Source organism: Rhinolophus sinicus, chromosome 7, assembly GCF_057876585.1.
Source record: "Rhinolophus sinicus isolate RSI-liver-muscle chromosome 7, RSI-T2T, whole genome shotgun sequence".
Classification (NCBI taxonomy): Eukaryota; Metazoa; Chordata; class Mammalia; order Chiroptera; family Rhinolophidae; genus Rhinolophus; species Rhinolophus sinicus.
Genome location: NC_142507.1, coordinates 4326905 through 4342567, shown reverse-complemented (window position 1 = coordinate 4342567; position 15663 = coordinate 4326905). Strand labels below are relative to the sequence as shown.

General features: G+C 42.8%; 1 protein-coding gene across 3 annotated transcripts in view; it reads right to left on the bottom strand.

Annotated features, from left to right (window-relative positions):
• ZNF704 (zinc finger protein 704) overlaps positions 1-15663 on the bottom strand; it is a 131378-nt gene that overhangs the window by 87389 nt on the left and 28326 nt on the right. For all 3 annotated transcript variants that reach the window (XR_016021666.1, XR_016021665.1, XM_019725454.3), the window contains exon 2: positions 10083-10324. Coding sequence is in view for 1 of the 3 variants with exons in the window: in XM_019725454.3 (XP_019581013.2) it covers positions 10083-10324 (242 nt within the window). In the remaining 2 variants the exon portion in view is untranslated. The remainder of the gene's footprint in view (positions 1-10082; positions 10325-15663) is intronic.

The following is a 15663-nucleotide window of genomic DNA, read 5'->3' as shown; positions in this document are numbered from 1 at the left end:
TACAGAATTGTACACCTGACACCTAGGTAACTTTACTAACCATTGTCATCCCAATAAACTTTAATAAAAAAAAAAAATCCCTCAGAAACTCTGCATAGCCTCTAAGCAGGACCACTTTTTCTCAGGTTTACCACGTGGAAACATGTAAGAAGGTGCACCAGGCTCAGCTGTAAGGTCACTGACGTGGGTGGCATACTCTAAGGTGACTCCTGGTATTCGCGTCCTGCTGTTGTCCTCTCCCCTTGCGTGTGGCCTGGTCCGGTGACTTGCTTCTAACATACGGAATGTGGCAAAGGGATGGGCTGTCACTTCTCTGATTAGGTCCAGGAGGCAGTGACTTCTGTCTTGCTGGCAGACTCTCTCCCTGGCCCAGTAAATGCATGATACCCTTTTAACACAGAGGGAAAGAAGGGTTCCCCTGGCTGCCATTGGCCTTGCTGAAGCGGCCCCCATGCAAGGAACTGACAGCCACCACCAGCCAATAGCCAGAGAGCGGAAACCGAGGCCCTCCGGCCAACAGCCACTGAAGAAGCGAACTCTGCAACGAGCACACGAGCTGGGAAGTGGACGTGCTCCTGGCTGAGAGTCCACGTGAGACCCAGCCTGGGCTCACACCTTAACTGCAGGTTTGTAAGACATCCTGACACAGAGCACTCAGCTAACGCATACCCACCCGACTCCTGAGCCACAGAAGCTGAGGTGTGTTCTTCTAAACCAGTAGGGTTGGAGATATTTGCTTAGGCAGGAATAGATGACTAACTCAGTTACTTGTAATAATAAGTAAGAGGAAACAACCAGCACGTCCACTAGGGTATTGGTTGAGTACAACTAGTACCCACATATGATGTCGTATAATTCATCCATTAAAATTATGCTCAAGGTGAATATAGATATTTATAAAAATATGTCTGCAGTGGACTAGCTATGACATATTTTTTAAAAGTTTAAAACATTCTGTGTCATATCAAACCATTATTTGGAATAAATAATACGTATGTGTGTGTGTGTGTGTGTGTGTGTGTGTACATATATATATATGCAATGTAAAGATCTGAGTAGAATAATACATAGCAAGGTGTTATAGTAGTAAATCACCAAATGACTGCTTTATGGGTGTTTGTCGTTTTATTTCTTCTGCTTACCTGTACTTACAAATTGTTTAAAATGATTGTGCTCTGCCTTCTAATAAAAACACAATTATATGCACAAGTAAGAGGAAGAGAACAATGAACAAAAAAGGGATCATTAACAATACAGCATATACCACAATAAATTAAGGAGGTTTCACTCATTGCTCTTCCAATTGCCTTCTGTGTGCCAGGACGAAAACTGAGACGTTATGTGATGTGATACGGCAGGAAAAAAGCCACTGGTTACCTAAGACAGTGCTGTGTCACCTACGCGTCATTTACTTGGACAGTAAATGATATAAACACAGAAATGAAAGAATTTCAAATAATGTTGCAAAGACATAATCAGAGCAAATGGGGAGGAATCATTATGTAGGCAACATCGGAAATTGATGTAAAGAATAAGAAAATTGACATCGATTGGACAAAACTGAGAGGTAACACAATGAGAGGGTCTAGGCAGGGAAAGCACAGATACATGAGATGTAGACACATCACAGAAGAAGAGAAATGTCCTGTTGCTAAGGAAATCTTAATACTGTGCTGGTAAGTTTTGACTTTTTTTTGCCTGGCTTATTTGTTTCTCTAGAATGCAAGTAATTTTAGGGCAGACGCTTGAGTTTCTCCAGTTCTGTTGGTCTTGTGGAGAAACACACCCGTATAGCAATCATTCAGAGTCTCAGTCTAGTGATAATTACCTAAGACACAGTTTAGATCAGGTTGACTATCAAAGAAAATTGCTCTTCATTTTGTAGCTCAACATTTCAAAAATCTTTCTAGGAAACAGCCCCTGTAACAGACAACCACCCCACATAAAAATACTCTTCAGTAGATGTTATCGGCTCTTTGGGGCAGCAAGATATCACACCGAACAAAACGAAAACGTTATTTGAATTTCCCAACATGTCTCACTTTTTCCCAGAAAGAAGGCTAAGCAACGTGAAACTAAAGCTCCTCGATAGATGAAAGAGGTCAAACAGTGAAACCACTAAGGTCTTTGCAAACAAACGTACAGTGAATTACAGATTCCGTTTCTATTTGTACACACACAAAGCTGTGTCTGGGTACAAACCTACAAGGGCCTGTGAACACGGTGTGGTAAGTGAACCATTGAGGAAAAACAGGTCATGTGATGAAACTGCAATGAAACTGGAAGCTTAGGATTGGAGGGAAAACTTGAGCATTATTTTCCCCGTCTGGTCTCTGTGAATAGAATTCCAAGGAATGTTTTCACGGATGTTTATGCAAACAGAGGTGAAGAGCCGCAGCATAAATGTACGTATGGTACGTGAAGCATTGCAACAGGGGTGGAAGTGCAGAGCACGGCTGCGTTTGAAGCAGGGGACGAGGGACATGAGTGACGTATCTTACGAAGTCTGACAAGTAAGTTCGCGAATTTGTTGCACCGATGTTGCTAACCTTTTTTGATACCAGATGGATTATTCATTATGAATTTGCAACACCTGGACAAACAGTTAAGCAAGTTCAGTATTTGGAAGTGCTGAAAAGAGTGCATGAAAAAGTTAGATGACCTGAACTTTTCGCCAACAATTCATGGCTCTTGCATCAGCTCACATGGAAATGCACCAGCTCACACGGCACTGTCTGTGAGGGAGTTTTTAGCTAGGAAACAAATAACTGTGTTGGAACACCCTCCCTACTCACCTGATCTGGCCCCCAATGACATCTTTCTTTACCGGAAGATAAAGAAAAATTGAAAGAAAGACATTTTGGTGATATTCAAGGCATCAAAGGTAATATGACGACAGCTCTGATGGCCATTCCAGAAAAAGAGTTCCCAAATTGCTTTGAAGGGTGGACTAGGTGCTGGCGTCGGTGCATAGCTCCCCAAGGGGAGGACTTTGAAGGTGACCATAGTGATATTCAGCAATGAGGTATGTAGCACTTTTGCTAGGGTGAGTTTGCGAACTTAATTGACAGACCTCATACGTCCGGGATGCAGAGAGCAGCAGCTGTGGGGAGACCATCTTCTCTGGACCCCATCACACAGAGAACCTACATGAACCTAGCAGAGATATTCAGCTGAGACAGACAAGGACCACCCAGCACCCCAAAATGTAGACAAAGCAAATGAATGACCCTTGGGTGTCTGAATGGAACTTGCCTTTTTTTTTTTTTTTTTTTAAAATGCTGTTTGCTCTGTTTAAATGGCACACTATAAAAATGGTACTGTAACTTGTAATTTTGAGATATAAAATGTGAAACATAAAACAAGGGGTTATAAATCAGCAGGAGACCAATTAAAATACTTAGACTGTCATTCAAAAATATGCCACAGAATGTAATAAAATGAGTGGGTGGTTGGTTCTATTTTAATAACCGAAGGCTGCAGAAATTTTATTTCTTCCAACTATCAGCCAAATATATCCAGGACTGACTGGAACATGGGAAATACATGTTCAATTTATGTTAAGCTGAAAAAAAAAAAAGAAACAAAAAGCCTCAAAAGAGTGCACCTGGACAGAGTTCTGATACACAGAAAGGCTCATGTGAGGTAACCCACCGTTTACCTGCAGCATTCTGTAACGATACTGATAAATAGTATTTGTGCAGTTAATGTAATAATCAAATGACGTTCAGCTGTTATTCCACCGTTTCATCATAGGTACAAAACGCACCCGTGGCTCTCGGGGAGAGTGGACTAGCACTGGGGGCAGGAGACATATTCCGCTGTGGGCCTACTATGCACAACGAGGATTGCCCCCGAGACATTTCCGAAGGCCTCTGTGAGGAACACAGGGCTTGCTGGCGCTGGCACGCATGACCCACTGAAAACAACTGAGTTTGACTGCTGCACACTTTGTGTCCCTGAAACGGCAGAACCATTTGCTTCTTTGAAGAATGGACCCTTCGTCAGACACCAAGTAAAGCCTGGCAACACTATGAACATCGAATACGACATACAGAAAGTTGCAAGGAGTCATGATGATAATGCATTGTACTGAAGTATTAAGTTAAATCATACGTTGTTTTAGAGTTGAATTGGATTGATTATTTAATGTGGAGACCCGAACCCTAGGGTACATGGTGACGTCTTCTGAGACCAGGCAATATTTAATAATGAATCGTAATGTGTCTTGGCTGTCCATGCTGGAAGGGATTTTTAAGAGTTCAACTGCTCCAAGTGACTAAAACATCTGTAAAAACAGATGACAGAATGGAGGTTTTTGTGTGCCAAGGGGATGCAATCAGCGGAGTGGAAGAATTCAAGTCTCTTGGTTTTAGGCGACAGACCTTTCCTCTAGTTTACAAATGTTGGGATTTGAAGATCCCACGATATTGAAAAGTTGGGGAACCAACATGAGGGGGCTAACATTTTAAGTCACCCACAATTTAAATATGAAAAACAACCTATCATCTGTCACCATGATTTCATAAAAGAAAAGCCATTTGAACACCCAAAATGTACCACCAACTACACGAAAGATTGACTGTCCCGTAGGCTGAAAACTTCATTGGGACCAGAGGCTGGAGGCTGCCCTAGACCCACTTGATTCTTACACTCGCTCCTTATTTCTCGTCACCGTTGTAGGTGTTCAGCCAGTGACTGCTATGGTTTATGGTTCTTCCTTTTGAAATGCTACTGACATGTCACCGTAAGTAACAGGATCAAACTGTGCAAACCAAAGTGGGCAAAGACGAGGGACTATAAAAGCCCACCCTTCACAACAGGCCAGTTGCTAGCTGTGGAAGTTTCAAGCTTGGGGACCTATCTTGTCATTTATCAGAATTATCACTGCCGTTTCAGCTGTGGTCCCGTGCTTTCCGCCAGCACTTCTGGCTCTGTGACGCTGTGGCTCCGGAGAATAAACTGAAGTGGGGAGCCCCTCTTCCTTGACAAGACACGGCCCTGCCTCCCGGAGCCCACAGTCAGAACCAACACCACCTCGATTGCAGGGTCTTAGGTGAAATCATGGGGGCCCCTGCCTTGACCTGACATCTCCTCTGAGGTCACCTGGGAAATGGTACTGGGAGTCATTTCAGTAAACTCAGAGAAATAAAGCCCCTGAGACTCAGGCACAAACATTAACACTAGATACTATCTTTCTCACCACAGGAATAATGCTTTTTCATCTCACTAAATTTTTAAAAAATGTGTTCATTTGTTTTCAGCGTCCAAAGGCACAGGTCTAAGAAAACAAAGATAAGGTATTCTAGCCATTGAATTAAACATACCTCTTCCCAAAAGATAAATCATAATTCTGACTGTAGTTAACAGTAGGCTTTTCTCCCCCTCGAATGATTTACATGAAACCACTGCCCGTCTTTGATTTTTCATGTCTCTCCCTTACGGGAGGACCCTCGCGGGGCTCCTGTGCATCACACACAGGAATGCGTCACCCTGGTGACACCAATTGTGCCCTCAGCTGCCACCTCTAAGCCCTGGCCACCTTCGGTGCTGGCTTTAAACAGCACTGCCGTGTTCTAACTGCACAGAACACGCGGATCCCTCGGTGGAAAGACGCCACACTCCAGCCTGGAAAAGCAGGTGGTGTGTTTCATGGGACGAAGCAGGACGTCGCATGCCTGCCTCTCAAACAAGAAGGGAGACTATTAGCACGTCAGCAAATAAAGTCACGCGCGATGAATTTTAAGTGCTTCCTCACAAATGAAAATGTGGCAAAATCCGAAAAGTCAGCTTTGCGAAAGTGTTTCTACCCATTATTCAAACCTAAACTCTTAGCTTTTTTTTTTTTTTTCACAGAAAGATTTTCCCATCTCTCAAATACTGTGGGTGGACCAGATGATTTTTCAAGACGCGCATAGTTCTCGCTGCTCTGTGAGATCCAAAACCCGCCTCTGACCACCGCGCTCAGCATGAAGATGTCTGCTGTGGTTGACGGTTACCATCCGGACAAAATACCCTACTTCACTTCTAGCCGGTAGGCAGAAGACAAGGCGTGTGATTTTTCCTTTATGTGGATAATTAAAATTTATATAATTAGATACTCGGAGCCTGGGAAGCAACAAACATGACTTGGAAGCGTCAGCGATAGGCTCAGAAAAACTCAGTGCTTTTTCATGTTTATTCTTGGAAACAGGTTCCTTTCCCCCTGAAGGCTGGTTCCTCTGACGCCACATGGACACACAGAGTTTCAGTCATGTGGAGACAAAAGACCATTACGGAGAGTGGGGACTGTCCCCATGCCACTGCCAGGTCCTTGCCAGGGCAGGGAATTCTGCCCGGCTTTGACTAAGAATACAACTGACACCAAACCAAGCCGCGAGCACCCTTCATGGCAAAAGTCTCTGCCCCTGGGTCACTTCTGATGTGACAACTGCCATGCAAGGCCCTGTTATCCTACCCCTAGACACCGAGAAACAAGTTGCTGCTTCTCCCCACAGTTTACCACACACGGAAGGAATGACTGAGGCAGAAGCCCCACGGCTCTGATAGGAGAGCTGGAGCAGACTTGCAAACCAGTGCAGTTTCACATGAGACAAAGGAAGCCGCCATCACACTCAGCTCCACGGGGCCTGATTCCAAAGGAAATGCACGCAGCGTAATTCCAACGTGATGGAGTCTCTCGGCCACATGGGTGGCAATAGAAGGAGTGACTCAATGTAGAAAATCCTGAGGCTGGAAATATCAATACATTCATGAAGTGCTGTGGAAACCGCCCCTTACCAGGTGTGCCGCCCGCCTCCTGCTTGTCCAGAGGGTGGTGCTAACCTGTCTCTGGGTGTCACGTTCAGGTGGGTCCAGTGGCTGCTAAGGGGACCCTGGACCGTTTGAGGAAATGAGGCAGGATGCCCTCATGGCCAGGGGGAAGAGGTAAGATGTCACTGTGGCAGATTCGACAGAACACCCAGCCAGAGAAGAAAGTGTGGGTTTTAAATGATGAGAAAGAAAGCTTACTGAGTTCTGTCTACGCGTAGAATAGGCCTTGGGGCAGCAGATCACAACTGTTCCTTCCAAGTGGACATTCAATGAACTTCCACAGAGTTATCCAATAATTGACTAAGAAAACCCCCAAAATGTTATCCCACAGACAATGAACCAACATTTGACAGTAGAAAACGTGGGCAATACATGAGCTAGCGTAGCTTATGACTGTATCGGCTCCGCTTACGGTATTTTTCATTGGTTTGCATAGAAAAATAGTTGAAATCTAAAAAGCACAAACGTATATGTATAGTAGCCACTGTCTCACACACTGATAAGAGAACCTATCTTTTTATAGCCATTTCTGTGGTCACCAAACATATTGATAATTTAACATTGTAATAAGCCAAGAAACACTTTGAAAACAAAAGCTGAATATTTCAAAACCACAACACGGGCTTTGACTTCTGTCTAACCTGGGCAGCTTGTTAGGTCTTCGCAGTTTGGAAGGAGCTGCTAAAGACCCCAACCTTCTGGTTTCTCCATCCAGCCTGACCATAGCTGTGGGAGGAACAGGCAACTCCTCTGGCTTTGACAACAGTGTTAGGAGCAGAGAAGCTGCACTGGCCGGAGAGAAGCTGGGGTGCAGCCAGGAGGCAAGGACTTCCTAGAGACCCGTGGGCAGCAGAACCCCCCAACTCCTCCCTCGTAGCTACCAGTTCTATTTTCTAAGCCATTTTATCTCCAATATAAAAACATACTCTTCAAGAACTCTCCTATTGCTTAAAATTATATTCTTTCCAAAGTGATTTGAAATGTCAATCTAAGGAACCACTTGAACAGCTCTCTATGACCAAACCGATAAAAATCAAATTCCAAAAGAATTCCAAGTCAAGCCTTATCTCTCAACTCTTCCCCACCCAGAACTCAATTTACAGGAGGTGAGAAAACAGAATATTTAAAAGAAGAATCAGTAACAGTATAAGCCAGTACCAAGGAGTCTTTTTAAAAATTGATATGTCAAATTCAAAAGAATGCATTTCCAAGTTTCGCTGCTGTGTAACAAACAGACACACTGGAGCAAGAAGGCAGGAACAACAGTTACTCGCTGACCTGAATTCCTAAACCGATGGGAAGGGATGGAAGTGGATAAAGGTTTCCTGGAAAAGATGGTCTGTATAGCTGCTTATGGGGATTGCTCCAGTTCCTAACGGGAATCCACAGGTAAGTGAAACAGTGTTAGTATTTCTTCACTATGAGTGGGGATGCCTCTATTCCCTTCCATATATATAGTAAATGTTTAATAAGATAATCCTAAAGGGAGCTTTTTTGCTTTCCCCCCTTTTTCCCGGTAGTTTCATATTGGTTACAGAGTTTGTGACCTGAAAAGTTTTTAATGCATTTAAACATTAAACATTTATTGCAGCCACTGCAAGGTGTCTGGAGATTCAGAAACAATCATACCCATCTTGCCTTCTCTTTCATTGAATTCCAAATTTTATATAGGAGACTTTTCTATAAAGGGTATATACTACATAAAAGACAAAGGAGAAAATGTAGAAAATGCCATGGAAAGCGGTAGCCAAATTAAGTCCACAATTTTCCATTGTACACATAGGATATTGCTTGTGGCTCAGGTCATTGCTTAACTTTGAACTCAATGTTAACAAGTTTCTGAAATTCTTTCAAAATAGACAATGCCCAGAATGCATCCTAGAAGGAGAAAGTGATTCCATCGTATCCAGCAAGTGAAAAATATGACATCACTATATTTTAATACCCTGCAAAACAAACAGTACCGTATGGTTCTTTTTTTTTTTTTCCAACAGCAAAATAACAATCTGGTGTATTCTAACAAGCTGCTGTTAGGTCTAGGAATATTTTTTGGCCAAATTTTCTTTATTCCTGTTACAACTGGTTTGCTAATAGATTTCTTTAGCTTCAGAGTTATAATTAGAAGACAGTTACTACTTTGCATAATCAAATTGTAATTGCTGTTTGGGTGCAATCCAACCAATTTAAGCATCAGTACTTACAAAAAAACAATGGCAAAAAGAGAATAACAAATGCCATGCTCTAATGATCTAGGTTACCTAACAATGTTTGCCCAACTGTTGAGCTGTTTTCAGAGGCTGGATAGCAAGTGATACTAGAAATATCAATGCATTTTAAGGCAACACAGTTGTAAATTGAATAAACACTACTTCCATAAACAGTAATGATGGTAATGTGGAAAAAAATTCACTTGGGGTCAGAAACCTACCATAGTGTTAGGTCTATCATTTGTTAAATGTGTGCTCCTGAGTGATCATTTAACGTTTCTGAGTCTGTTTACTCATCTGTAAAATGGGAATTATCATACCTTACTATGATAGACATCTGTCAATTTTCTGGGTGCCCCCAAAATCTAGGTGAGATAAGTGATAAGCAAGAAAATAAGTAAAAGATCTAATGTGTATGTTCTACCACTGTTCCATTGTGATTCTGCCATAATATCGTCCTTTGGTTCAATGCTACCGGATGTGGTTTAAGTAAAATTATAATGTGATAAAAGCCTTTTGATTTTTCAGTTAAACCCTCTTGGCCCAGTTCAAAGGGAGCTCTGTCTTAAAAGGATTACTATGATATAACCCAGGGAACACCAAACTTCCCGCAATGAGTCACAAATATTTTAGGCATTACAGGCCACCTATGACCTTCATTTTTTTTTTAACCCTTTTAACATGTAAAACCACTCTTATCTTGCAGGCCACACATGAAGAGGCCAGGGCTGAGTCTAGCCTGACCACAGACTGAGTGACCTTGCGGCTAAGAGGCTATACTCAGTCCTACGTTTCATGTTTATTATTTTTTTTAACATTTATTCGTTTGTGCTTTTTTACCCATTTGTCAAAATCTAATGAAATGTGCTTTTCTACAGCTGCAGTATTTCCAATGACCACCGCCTGAGAGTCGGTTCTGAAAAGCTCCATTTCACATAAGCAACAGAAAGAAGCCCTTGGCAGAGAACCCTTCCTACGTCCCCACACTCGGGAGAGCTGTGATGGCGCCTGTGACACTCTCCCCGGACGCCCAGGGCACAGAAAGGTCTGACGGTCCCTTACCTTGCCGGAGGGACATCGATGTTGGAGGAAACGACTTTTCGCTTTTGCTCAAGGAGACAGATGGAGCGGGTGTTCTCTTTTTCATGCTCAAGGGTTCGGGTGGCTGTTTTGGCATCCGCTATTTTCACATCTTCCTCCATGGCCAAAGGGAACAAGTGCGGATGAGACATTTTCTTACTAGAGTCACGTTTTAGGTCCTCTGGTTGAAATGTGAAGGTCATTTCCCGCTTAATGCTCCCCACCTGTGAAATGAAACACAAAAATTCTCACTCGCACAAACCTCAGCTTTGCAGGACAGCGTGCAGGTGGCCGCAGACCTTGCCCTCCCTGTTTACAGTAAGATTTTACAGTTTACATGGGGGGAAATGCAACATAGAAATAAAGTAACTGACACTACAAAGTGATATACAACTGATGTATCACCTATCATAACACAAACAAGAAGTACCACAAATACAGAGAAGCCTTTCAAGAGAACAAAACTTTGAAGGCTTGAAAGCATAAGACTTCCAAAAAAAAAAAAAAACACCCAAAAAATAAAAACCAAAAATTTGAAACATCACTGTTTTCTACAACTGAGAAAACTCAAGTAAATAAATTCGTAACTGTTTCATGCTGATTCTGTTTAATAGAAGAGAACTCAAAATAGAAAACCATGCATTATCTTTGACAATGAATACTGGCCTTAACCATACTCTTTAGTTCATGAAGAATTGGTTTTTACTCTTGATCTACAGCAGTTAAGACCTTAATTATGATTTAAAAAATCATATTAATTGTCTTCCCATTGCTGACAAAATGCAGTGATACTTAAGGTTTAAGACAAATACAACATTAAGTCTCAGGGAACTGAATCTGGTTATTTCAAAATCTGGGGAGACTGATGTTAAGAGAGGTTTTTGTAAGGTGATGGGTATTGTAAACGAGGTTTGGGGCAAACTTGTTCAAGGTATAAGGATACGAAGAAGAGTCAGACTGGCTGCTAACGGGGAGCGCGTATTTCACAATAAGCCTCTGAGACAGGTCACAGGTCCACACGACAGCCCATCCCTCTGGAGTAGAGTTTGTGGAGTCAGTAAATCTTCGCTCAGCCAACTTGAATAGAAGATACACTTATTTGTTCCTTTTTAATTTCAGGTAGGAGGAAAAGCACAAAGAATGTGATCAAATAGATTTAGAATTATAGAGGCTAAGGCCGCCAGTCTATTTTCAGAAAGAGAAATGCTGAGGTGGACGTGAGATGGAGTCATAACACCTGCCCACATGTGAGAGCTGCCAGAGCCCAGGAACAACCTGTGCCTGGAACCCACTTGGCTGGGATGTATCTGTCCCATGAACTGGGCTCCCCTGTCTCGTTGGCCTGAACTTGTCAGGGAGAAGACCTTCCCATGTATTTCTACTCCTGGCAGACCGAGCCTAGCTCCGTACACACACAGTCAGTCACGTGTGGTCTACTTGTAACGTCCTAACAAGTGACCACATTTCTTAGGATGCAGAGAAACCTTAATGAAATAAGACTCCAAGTGTGTGTGTGGGGGGGGATGAGTGCTTTTAAGAGCTGTTTTAATGACATCAATACACCATAGGAAGGAATAAGAAAATATTTCAAACTTCCAAAAATGCAATGAATGGTCAGTAAAAATGTAGTTTGGCAGACTGGTAGATATAAGTGCAAATGTTTTAAATATCCATCTCTAGTCATTTTCTATGCAACTTTTTCTGCCTGGAGGTGGGAGTCTGAGGGGAGTGTTTTTTCTCTTCTACAGCAGCTCATTCCCAACTGATGTTACAACAGGAATATGGTAAACACCAGGCATAAAAGATGAAAACAAAGGCCTGGTTTTGGTGATTATAAATAGTTTCTCCCTAAGTGTCAAGTATTACATTCATTAAATATTTAAGCAGTCAATTAATATGAAGTTGTAGCCATAATTGATGTCCATACCTCCTTTGGGGCCAACTGGACTGGTTAAATGAATTCAGTCTAAAGAGAGGAGTGGTTGGGGGAGAACATACAGGAAGCCCAGCTTTTATCTTTAAAAGTTTAGGGGGAAAAAACAAGCATCTAAAGCAAATTAATACAAAGTAGAATAAATTTCCGACAGACATGACGCTATAATTGTATGTCATGCTCTTAGCCAAAACTTCATAATGAAATAAATTATAATATTATTCAACAATGTAGGCTATAAATCTTGTATAATACACTAAACAAACAACCAAATTCACATCTCAGTAGTAATCTGGGAGTTTTAACAATGTAATGGATTTCAAAGACTATTTAGCCCAGACTCCTTATTTAAAAGCAGAATTAAAATGAGTTAGAAATGACCAGAGGATAAAACAACATAGAGATAAAGAAGCGATTTTAGATACTGAGTCCTGGTGCCACTGTTTGTACGGCTGGTGGAAGGAGTGGGTGCTGGGTGTGGGGTTCATTGCATCGCTATGCTTTAAAGTTTACATGGATGTATTACCCGTTCTTTTTAATGTTCTTTTATTCATAGCAGATACTTCTACTTAGAAAGATTTTTTTTTTTAATTGGGGAAGGGGAACAGGACTTTATTGGGAAACAGTGTGTACTTCCAGGACTTTCTTCCAAGTCAAGTTGTTGTCTTTTCAATCTTAGTTGTGGAGGGTGCCGTTCAGCATCAAGTTGTTGTCCTTTCAGTCTTAGTTGTAGAGGGCGCAGCTCAGCTCCAGGTCCAGTTGCCATTGCTAGTTGCAGGGGGTGAACCGGCAACCTTGTGGTTGAGAGGACACGCTCCAACCAACTGAGCCATCTGGGAGCTCAGCAGCAGCTCAGCTCAAGGTGCCGTGTTAAATCTTAGTTGCAGGGGGTGGAGCCCGCCATCCCTTGCGGGACTCCAGGAGTTGAACTGGCAACCTTGTGGTTGAGAGGATGTGCTCCAACCAACTGAGCCATCTGGGAGCTCAGTGGCAGCTCAGCTCAAGGTGCCGTGTTCAATCTTAGTTGCAGGGGGCGGAGCCCGCCATCCCTTGCAGGACTCGGGGAATTGAACTGGCAACCTTGTGGTTGAGAGCCCACTGGCCCACGTGGGAATCAAACCGGCAGCCTTCGGAGTTAGGAGCATGGAGCTCTAACCGCCTGAGCCACCGGGCCGGCCCTAGAAAGATTTTTTTTTTAAAGGAAAGTTCATAGGAGAGAAGAGAAGCCTTGAGAAGTTGGGCTCATTAATAGCTAGAGAAACAAATAGGATGGTGGCCAAAGAGGATGATGGACCAGGGAGAATGTTCTAGATGGGAGGGAACAAAACATGTGTGAATACTGAGGCAGAATGGAAAGAAAGGGACAGGGAAGGGTTTGTACTGCTGGTAGATTAGCAGACAAATTTCAGCAAAAGATACGGACCTCAATTAAATTCGAACCCCTATTAGATTAGCAGAAGAAGAGAGCAGCTAACGGAAGATAGGATTCCACTGACAGGAGATTTCCAGAAAACACAAATCTATAAAGACAGAAAGCAGATCAGTGATTGCCTGGGGCTGGGGGTGGGCATAGGAACTGATTATTGCAAATGGGCACCAGAGAACTTTCTGGGGTGATGGAAATGTTCTAGAACAAGATCACAGTGATATCTATGCAATGCTGTACATGAATTAAAAATCATTGAACTCTATTCTTACAATGGGATGAATATTATGGTATATAAATTATACCTCAATAGTACTGTTAATTTTTTTTTAAAAAAGAAGACAGAACCAAACCAGGAGTAACTGATGTGTAAGGTGTATCCTCAAGAACCCTGAGACCAGAAATTGGGAAACTGCTGCAAAGAGGCAGCCCCATAGTCTATGGGTTGTGTTTTATTTTGTTTTGTTTTTCAAATACAGTGGGTATGTGTTTCATCCCAGGCTGCTCCAAGCGGGTGTGTGGTGATCTCCTGCTCACTAGTAACATGGGGCTGAAATCCAGTCCCCGCTCAAGCCAGGTCTACAGGCCTCTTCAGCCATGGGAGACGGACATTTCTCTAATTCCTCCGCCTAGGGAGAAATTTTGTACTTCATCTGCTCAAAGAGGGCGCTCTTATTTATTTATTTATTCTCCCCCAATTTGCACAATGCCTGGCAACCTAGGGAAAGTGTTCTGGTGATTTAGAGGGCCTGGGCTAACGTAGCTTCTTTCCTCCTTGAAGCCGATATCAGGGAATGATGCAACTCCTAAATAGGAGCTGACATTTCTGTTAATGGCAAAGTTGAGGGAATCTGAGAACGCTGCCGCTTATAAGGAGGCAAAGGGTTCAATAATAGAAGACAGCCAGAAAGAATCGCAAACGTCCGATTGAATGGACAGAACTCAACTGCAGCATGAGAGTGGGTACGTGCCAAAGGAAGAAGAAAGAGGGCATGCACAGAGCTGAATGACGCTCAGCTCTAGTGGAAATCGGAGCACTGCCCAAGAAGAAATGGCTTCCCACAGCGGTGGGCAATGGGACATGCGTACGAAAAGGACACTGTCCCCATGAGCGACACCTAGGGGGCAGGGGGGAACTGCTCTGGCTCTTCAAAAGTGTGCTGGTCTTCATGGGGCAGAGGTCATGTCCAAATCTCCTGGTTCACTACCACCGTCAGCTGACAATGGGTAAATAGTCCAGAAAACAAACAAACAAAACAAACGAAAAAATACTAGACGTGCAGAGCTTTTGTTTTTGCTTTAGCTCTCAAAGCTTTAGGAGGCAAAGGAAGATACTACAAGCTAATAACTGGCTACACAAATCACCCAAGATAATGATTGGATTCTCTATGCCAGAATGATGGACTCCGGGCAAGAGGATGAGACTCTTGTGAGATCAAGATGAATTTCCTTGTCGGGAGACTTACTAACCTGGAAATAATGGCTTTACCCTAAAATTTGAGGGGGCAGAAGGAAAACGTCCAAATGAAAGTACCAGGCCAGAAGCCCTGAGTGACAAATAATGAATAAAAACAGCACGTCTGCTGACGAGTAATTTTCAGGAGAATACACAAGGTGGATGTTTAAGAATAACCTTAGTCTGGATTTTCTAGAAAGTATCTCCTTCACAAGGAAGGATTAATCTGACTGTCTCACAGGGATGAGTCGAGAAGTTGGAAGGCAACGGTATCTGATTGGATGGTATCTGTTCTGGTTGTCCCATTTCAAGATGGACAGCAAAAGAACTGGAACAAAGGATATGCAGGGCAGGCAAAGGACCTTATTAGGAGGAACTGGGAGTGTTTTGTCTAGAAAACAGAAGGTTTTAGCCCACAGAGCTGCTCTTAAATATGTACGACGCTGTCCTGAAGAAGAGGCATTTGAGTTCTTCTGTGTCCTTCCAGGATCAGAGTCAATGGCGTCCACTTCTGCTTCCAGCTAATCTCTTTTGACCGTATGGTTGACTCTCTCTTCCTCTTTTTATCTTCTCACTCTTCCTCCACATTGTGAATGAAACATTTTGTACTGATAAAAAAAATACAACTTTCTACCTAACTGTTTTTCCAGACTCATAAACTGTCCAGCTGGTGGACTTTCAGCGACTTCCCAGTCTCACTGAAATATTTAATTTTTCTCTAGGTTTGGTAGAGTTTCGATGTACTTTG